The sequence below is a fragment of the Phasianus colchicus genome, chromosome Z (assembly GCF_987193195.1).
Source record: "Phasianus colchicus chromosome Z, bPhaCol1.hap1.1, whole genome shotgun sequence".
Taxonomy (NCBI): domain Eukaryota; kingdom Metazoa; phylum Chordata; class Aves; order Galliformes; family Phasianidae; genus Phasianus; species Phasianus colchicus.
Window position 1 is genome coordinate 51,948,116 of NC_143476.1, and position 8,396 is coordinate 51,956,511.

At 41.2% G+C, this 8,396-nt stretch overlaps 1 protein-coding gene across 1 annotated transcript; it reads left to right on the plus strand.

Moving 5' to 3' along the window:
* Positions 1-471: 471 nt before the first annotated feature.
* On the plus strand, positions 472-8,325 carry QNG1 (Q-nucleotide N-glycosylase 1). The gene is made up of 4 exons (XM_031602420.2): positions 472-925; positions 1,077-1,336; positions 5,911-6,106; positions 7,082-8,325. The coding sequence occupies exons 1-4, from the start codon at positions 589-591 to the stop codon at positions 7,312-7,314; spliced, it is 1,026 nt and encodes a 341-aa protein (XP_031458280.2). The 5' UTR covers positions 472-588; the 3' UTR covers positions 7,315-8,325.
* Positions 8,326-8,396: the final 71 nt, after the last annotated feature.

Below are 8,396 nucleotides of genomic sequence, written 5' to 3' on the forward strand. Positions count from 1 at the left end.
AAATAAAAAAAAAAGAAAGAAAAAGAAAAAAAAAGCCTCCTGAATATCTCATGTGTAATACCTTTGTATTTATAGTTTATGAGTCTAAATTTCACTTCCTAAATAAATAACAAAAATAAATTAAAAACTGCAAACCGATTTGCATATACGTATGAGTGGATTCTTTGTTTCCCTTCAGCTGCAGGTAGGACGCTTTGCTTTCCTAGCTGTTTGTTTGTTTGTTTTTCATCGGGGTGTAATTCCTGCCTTGGTAGGACGGGAGGGTTCGCGGGCCCGGCCTTGGTACGGAGCTGCTTCGTGTCCAGGAAACGAGGCTGGCCTTCCGATCACTAAGGGCGAAGGAAGCGGGACGTGCGTCGCTCCCACTTGCTCGTGCGAGCGTTCAGCGACGCGGCCGTAACTCCGCTCCGCCGCGGCCCGCTCGCCCGCCTGGGGGCGGCCCCAGCCCGCGCTGCCCCCTCGCGCCTGCGCAGCGTGAGGCGGGAAGCGGCGCTCCGCCGCCGGAGGGCCGGCAGCGCCCGAGGTGGGGCCCGCCGGGGCGTGGCGGTCGGAAAGCGCTCGCTTCCCTAATCGCGGGCAGGCGGCGGCATGGAGGCGCTCCCGTCCCCGCTGGAGTCCGCCCGGTTCATCGCGGGCCGCAGCCGAGACGTGTCGGTGGACGAGGAGGGGGCGAGAAAAGTGGCCGAGTCGCTGTTCGATAAAGCGTCGGAGGCGGCGTTCGGCCTGTCGGGATGGAAGGCGCTGCACGAGCTGAACCCGCGGGCCGCCAGCGAGGAGGCGGTGAACTGGGTGTTCCTGGTGGACACGCTCAACTTCTCCTTCTGGTCCGACGGCGCCGAGCAGAAGTGCCTGGTGCGCTACAAGGGCAAGGCGTACAGCGGCTACTGGGCGCTCTGCGCCGCCGTCAACCGCGCGCTGGACGACGGTCAGTGCGGGCGGGGCGGTCCGTGGGCGGGCGGCTGCCGCGGGACGAAGGGGAGTCCGCGCTGTCTGAGTCTTACCTTGGCAGTGGGTCTGTGCGTAAGGTCTCCGGGTGTAATGTGGCAGCCTGACACCTTGTTTTTGCTCTTCTGAAGGAATACCCATTACCAGTGCCTCGTACTATGCCACCATGACGCTGGACCAGGTCAGACAGGTGTTCCGCTCCGACACAGAGGTGCCCATGCCTCTGCTTGAAGAGAGGCACCGGGTGCTGAATGAAAGCGGGACGGTTCTGTTGGAGAAGTTTGGAGGCTCTTTCCTCACCTGTGTTAAAATGAGTGAGAACAGCGCTCAGAAACTACTACGTCTTGTGGTGGAAAACTTTCCTTCTTACAGAGATGAAGCTGTTTTTGAGGTAAGTTAGTCGGGGCACTGAATTTTTTATGGTATGAACTTATTTGAACTTATTCCTGATTGTGGCTTTAAAACATAGGTAGTGGTTTATCTATTTATTTATTTATTTGGAGTGGCAGTTCAGAATTGGTGTAAAATTTGTGTATTTATCACAGCTTCTAGTACAGAAAAAGAGAAACTGAACATTAGGTCCAAGTAAGGCTTGTGAATGGCTTGGAGAATATGCCCTATGAAGAAAGACTGAAGGAACTGGGGCTGTTTAGTCAGGGGAAGGGCAGACATTATTGTTCTCTTCAAATACCTGAGTGATTGTATTGACAGTAAAGAGCAGGGTTGGTCTCTTCTCACCAGTGACAGGAAGAGGGTAAGTGGCCTCAAGTTGCACCAGGGTAAATTTAGATTGGATATCAGGAAGAACTTCATTACAGAAAGGGTTGTTAAGCACTGGAATAGGCTCCCCAGGGAGGTGGTTGAGTCACCATTCCTGGATGTGTTTAAAAACCATTTGGATGTGGTGCTCAGGGACATGATTTAGCAGAGGGTTGTTAGAGTTAGGGTGGTATGGTTAGGATGTGGTTGGACTCAATGATCTTTAAGGTCTTTTCCAGCTTCAGGTATCCTGTGATTCTATAATGATTTCTGTGACATTCAGAAGTAAAATTCAAGGGAAATAGAAGGGAAATATAGCATAATTTCAGTATTCCACTTCAAATCAGTAAAGGGATTAGTCTGTATAATGAACTTTGAAGCAGATTATCTAATTATGTAAGTTGTTATGAGTAATACAGATGGGGAAGATAGATTTTGAAATACTCTTGGGCCAAAGTATTTCTTTTTCTGAAGATAGGGTAAAGGTATTGAGATTCCATTTCTCTATCAGTCTAAACCTCTGAAAACAAAATCACACCATTTATTAACAGCAAAGGGATCTCCATCATCTGAAGTACTGAATTGGCCAGGCACATTTATCTAGTGATAATTATAGGGTGTTTTTTTTGTTTGTTTGTTTGTTTTCTTTTTCTAGTGGAGAACCAGGTTTGTTTGGTTTGTTGTTTGTTTTTTGTTTTGTTTTGTTTTGTTTTGTGGGCTGTCTGTATTCTTCACTCTGTTGTAATCTATTTTGATGTACTCCAAGTTTGAGTACAATTCTATTTTATGTTTTATAAATGCATAACATAATTTTTGCCTAACAAATCAGAATCTTTGTTTTTCTTGTCTTTTTTTCCTTAAGTTTGTACCCCTCTCTCTCTCTCTCTCTCTTTTTCTTTATTTACCATGAGGATCTTTGCATCTAATGGAAGAAACTGGTGACTCCAGCAGTATTATGAAAATGTACAACTGACTACCAGGAATCTGTAACTGCTGTTAGTTCAGTAGACTTTGCAGGAATGGCTGTAGGCCAGTATTAAGCCTAAATGTCACACCACTTATGTCAGAGTTGACACAGTACATAAGCTTTTTGCAGCAGTTTCTCTGAAAGATGGGAAGTAAATAGAGTGTGTTTAGTGTCTCCAGTTGTCCCTAATTTTTTTAAGCACTTTTTTTTTTAAGCCTCGGTGACATGTAGCTGCTCCTGTCCTCTGTTCCATCTGCAGTACTATTCAGACATTACATCACCAGAACACCTTACTCTATTTGCAGTGCAGACTGTGCTAAGTAATAGCTTGTACAGGCCTTTGGAAGTAGTGCCCTGCAGCAGTGTTCATTGTGCCTCTGAACCAACTGCATTTTTCACTTACCTGTGATGTTGAGTAGGCGGCATCATTTTTTACTTCTTTGTCTTCTACTATGAAGATACCATATTAGCTTGAAAAATCAGAGATTCTCTGTAAGTTATCAGTGATGTTACTGGTTTAATTTATTGAGATTTTTACATATGAGGTCATTTTGTGATGACTTTTGTGATCAAAAAAGGAGGCATTTTTGAAGTGATAGAGTATTTTCTTTCTTTGTAGTGACTATTCACTGACGTAATGTCTTTCATGAGATGGTGCTAAGTGCTTTATAAAGCAAGGCTCTCTAAAAGCAGCAGCAGACTACAGAATGAAAAGCTGTTCCAAAAATGATCCTAGCCCATAAGCATTGACGTAGTAGTGAAGTCTATTGCACAAACACAATAGATGTTTTTCTACTTTCAGTAAGCAAGCTGTGTGTTTTGAAGGTGGGTGAAATAGTGCAGATGAGGCTTACACCTTATTTGTACTGAAATATATTTTTTAAGAAAACATAATATGAGGTAACATGGATTGTATTATCAACGCCATTTCTGTGCATCCAGTTCAGATCTCAGAAGTAAAGATTTGCCTTCATTAAAAAGAGAACTAGACGTAGGTATCTGACAACATACTGGTGTTTTTCACTTACTCTCTGCAATAGAAACGTGTATGAGAATAAATTCTGTACTGCAATAAATCGTACTATCACAGACTGCCACAGCTCTCCTATGATCTGACCTCCTGGAGGAACGTGTAAAATAAAGACAATTTGTTGGCTGCATGTCTTACGAAAATTGTATGCTAAAAATTTGTCACAGTTACACATTATTGAATGTCATTACATATTGCCTATGTTCTTTTGCTTCAGTGCAGAGAAGTGCAAACCAAAGCCCCTGAAATCTTTTTGTCCTAGTATGGATATTTCGTATTTAGACATTGTGCTGACTTTAAATACTAGCAGAACTTTAAAATCGAAATTGTGCATCGGGATTTTCATACATTTGAGTCCTCGAAGCTTCCAGTCATCAATACTGCCCTTTTTTGTTTCCCATCATTTTTTACAGAGGTGGTTAGATTTGTTTGCTCTTCCTATTCTCTGCTTTTCTTCCTAGCTGTGCTATCACATTTATATATTTGCCAACACAGTATCCCTTCTTTCTTTTAATATCCGTAGGCCTGAATTAGCTCTGTCTCCTGATACTTCTTGAAGTATCAGGTTGTGAAGGTAGTAGAGCAGTGAATGAGAGAATGTGGTAGCTTTTCTTAGAATGTAAGGGCAGAAAAGTTGTGGAAAATAAGTGTAGGTTTGTCACCATCAAGTATAATATTCAGTTTTTGGTGAAATTACACTGTCTTTGAGAGGTAGTACCATTCATCCAGTGCTTTTTTTTTTCTCTGTTAAAAAGAACAGTAGGAAAACTTACTATAAAAGCTCGATTGTCTTTTCCATATAGAAAACAATGAAATTATAAATCCATAAGAAGTCTCAGACAGTATTTTTCTTCCAAGCTAAACTGCAGCATGAGACAGAAAGTTCAATTTAAAGTCTCTCTTCCATATTGCTCTTGTAAAATGATGTGGTGCTGTTGCTTAGTACATTGGAAAAATCTAACACTACTAAAAAAGCGATGACCTTGGTTTTCATTAGCTTCAGGATACTGGGAGCTGTGATGGAATTTGGTCTACTATTATTTTATTTATTTGCCCTAGAGAGTTTTGAGCAGTATTTCATTATTTAATAGAGGAAATATATAATTCTCTAGAAGGAAATGTGTGCATATGTGTCAAGTGGGGAATGAAGTGCAGAGAAAGTTTGTTTTCAGAATATTTGCAGAAGGTGTTCTGTCAAATGTTGTTGGAGATCTTGTTTTCAGTGTTTCTGTACAGTAGCATTTAATGGCAAGAGGAATGGTATGTAAAATCTGAGCAGTAATATAAAATGAAATACTCTTTTAAAAAGTCACTTATAAGCTGTGGCTATATGAAGAGCGCTAGAACAGAACTTCAAGTAAGTAAAATCCCCATCTATATTTTTGCTTAATTATTTCAGTTACTTCACATTGTTAAGCATATCTCAAAGGTTGAAAATTCGGTCTATAAAATGAAGGAAAAAAAAAAAACTATTAGAATTTTTTTTTTCCTGAAGTTTCACATTATGTTTGTCATAAAATAAACTTCAACTCCGTACAGATTTTAGCACACTGTTAGTTTTTTTTCTCTTGTGAATAGTCAAAAAAGTATGAAAATTTTTGCAGGGTTTACACTAGCACAAAAAAGAATGTAACAGTAATATACCCAGGCAGTGTTTAAGAAAACCTTATACTTGTGAATACCAGAATTACTGAAATTATTTTCTTTTCTGTCCTCTTCAGTAAGCAGGATACACTAGGCAACACTGAGAATCATGTGCTACAGTTTTCAGCAAAATTCTTTTTCCTTAAAATTAAGTTTTCTTAAAGGAAGTTCATGAAATGTGTTACCTATTTGATACATGCTACTTAGCTAGGATGTTCTATGAGCTTTAGGGCTTCAGAAAAAGTGTTTGCAGGACTTTGACTGCTGTTTGTGAAGTAGAAGTAAACCAGCATTAATGTTTTCTGTTATCTGAGCATTTTTTTAATATATAAATAATTTTTTATTTCACTGCTGTTTTTAATGAGGATTGCACTTGTGTGCAGTTCAGTATTTAAATTTTAAGGTACTTTTAGTGTTACGCTTTTATTTATTGTTTTAATTAACATTTGCTTAGTAAGATATATCTCCTGTTGTGTGTTCTAGAGCAGCATAACTTACCTGTCTTCTTCTGTTTTCATTTTCTAAGCGTCCCTAACACTTAAATTATCTGAATTTTTTTCATCAGAAAAAGAAGGTGTCTTTCTACAAACGTGCACAAATACTTGTGGCTGATACATGGAGTGTATTGGAAGGCAAGGGAGATGGCTTTTTTGGAGACATTTCTAGCCTGACCATCTTTGCTGATTACAGAATTCCTCAAGTTCTTGTTCATTTAAAAGCCATGAAATATTCTGAAGATCTAATGAAAAAGCTACGTGAAGGTTTGTTCCTTCCTTACTATTGTAAACTACTCTTATGTTTTTAATCTGTCTGTTCCTAGGATTAATCTCTGGCAAAGTATGGATGAAGAGACTCTTAAGGGTTGATTGCAGAGTTTCAGAACTGGCACTGTTGACAGCAGCATTTTCTAGCATGATTGTGGTTGTGATTTTGAGATTTAGATAGTAGAATCAATGATTTCCTCATTAGTTCAAAGAACGTGGAAAAGCATGGGGATTCTTGTTTGTTGCTCTTCAAATAGCAAGTCTGGTTGAGTACTGACAAACAAGGTAGTAAGATAAACACCCACTTTAAGAAAACATGCCATTGCTTTTAAAGAAGAGAACTGCACAGGTCTGGTTCCATCTTACAGTACTTATTAACTAGGAGTTTGAATGAATGAAAACATAAACCAGTCCTTTTCGCACTGCACAATTACTTTGTTTATAGGTAGGACTACTGTTAGTGATTTTCAAGTTGCCCAGCAAAATAGACAAATGACCCATATGTTTGAATGGCTGCGATGGAAATGACCATACCAAGATTCATGGAAAAGATAAATGGTTCTGTGATGGTAAATGTATTGTAGAGTGTTGTGATCTGCTTGATCTTTGATCTTAGTGAAGAGTAGAATTACCTACCCCTTGCAGAAAATACCCAATTGGAATTATGTTTGAGCATCCTTTTTGACACCAGAAATGAAGTAGTCATATATGTATAGCCCAGCCACCTGTTCTTACCCCAGGCTCAGTCTTTTAGAATACAGGATGGCTTCTTAGTTGAAAGGGAGGCGAACTTAACAAATATTTACAGTAATGTTAAAGTAATCCACAGAAAATGTACAGTAACATAGTTACAGTATAAGGGGTGGAAATTGGTCCTGGAATAGCTTAAATGTGAAACAAAAAGAGGGAATCCTGGACGTCTGGGGATTCTGTCTCCTGAACATAACTGAGTTGCTGTCTCTTGTCCTGCAGGAACTGTTTTCAAGTCTGGAGACAGAGAGGAGGTGGAGATCCGTGGTTGTTCGATTTGGTGCTGCACACTGATCTGTAAACACTTGCTGGAGCTCTATGAGAAGAAGGGTCAAGACATGCGTGATCAGATCAACGCAGTTTTACTTGATTACTATCTCTGGGACTATGCCAGGGATCACAGGGAAGATATGAAAGATATTCCATTTCACCGAGTACGGTGTATATATTACTAAGTCCAGCAGGATAGCTACTGTATTGTTGTGTTTCCCTGTCAGTTACAGTTCCTTTTTTCATACAGTGATTCGTCATGTACTAGTTTGGAACTTGCTAAATCAAACAGACGCTTTCTGATGACGTATGAATAATTTGTTGATTTCTTTTGAGTCACGTACTGATTAAGATTGGAGTTAATAATATAAAACTGCTGGAAAATGTGTAGATTTGCAGCGATACAGATTTTATTACTCTTGCTTTTGTGTATGGGTTTATACATATATTTGCATACATGTGGTCATGTATATGTACGTGTGTAGGTTGCTCTGGAAGTAATGTCTCCTGTTTATTTCCATGAAAACTACAGCAGGTACAAAGAACTCAACGACACTGTTTGACAGAGCAAATTCTCCTCAACAGAAAGTGGCCACAGGTAGCTAGCTATACATTTTTGCCAGCAGTGAACAAGAGTCAGCATGGCATGCCTGTAAAAATCTGCAGCGGGGGAGGTGGCTCACTGGCACTGTTTCTGCTGCTGGAACGCACCACCTGCCACCTCACTGTGCCCATGTTCACAGTTTGATCTCCAGAAATGCTCAGCAAGTGTTGGAATGTCAGTGGGTGCCACTTTTTCTGCATGGAGGAATTCATTTCCATCCCTTCGCTTACCGCACGCTTCCATGTCAGACACCACTCTGTCAGACTGCCCCTCTGCTCCTGTCTGTTGCAGACCAGCAGAGTGTAACAGAATGCTGGGGGTAGGTTCAACCTCCACTCTTGTACCACCAGCATTCACTTCTGACAGCGCAAGCCAATGTAATAAAACAGGATGCATTGCTTTTGGAGCAGCCCCGTATGCGCACATGGGTGTGTATGCAGCCCTAGGATGGCAGCGATGCCGTGCCAGCATGTACCTTACCGCACTGAAGTGACCTGTCCTTCCTTCTATTCGGGGAGAGCCCGCTTTACGCTCCTAAGCTTTACTATTAAGCGGTCAGCGCAACTCTTGTAATAAAGCGCGCAGAACGTAAGCAGGCGCCGCCTTCGTCCTTCCGGGGAGCCGCGGGGCCGCCGCGCCTCCCGCCGCAAGGGGGCGCTGCGC

Coding starts and splice junctions, on each gene's coding strand:
- QNG1 (XM_031602420.2), top strand. CDS start 589: ATGGAGGCGCTCCCGTCCCCGCTGGAGTCCGCCCGGTTCATCGCGGGC. Junction 926..1,076: donor CAACCGCGCGCTGGACGACG/GTCAGTGCGGGC, acceptor GCTCTTCTGAAG/GAATACCCATTACCAGTGCC. Junction 6,107..7,081: donor AATGAAAAAGCTACGTGAAG/GTTTGTTCCTTC, acceptor CTTGTCCTGCAG/GAACTGTTTTCAAGTCTGGA.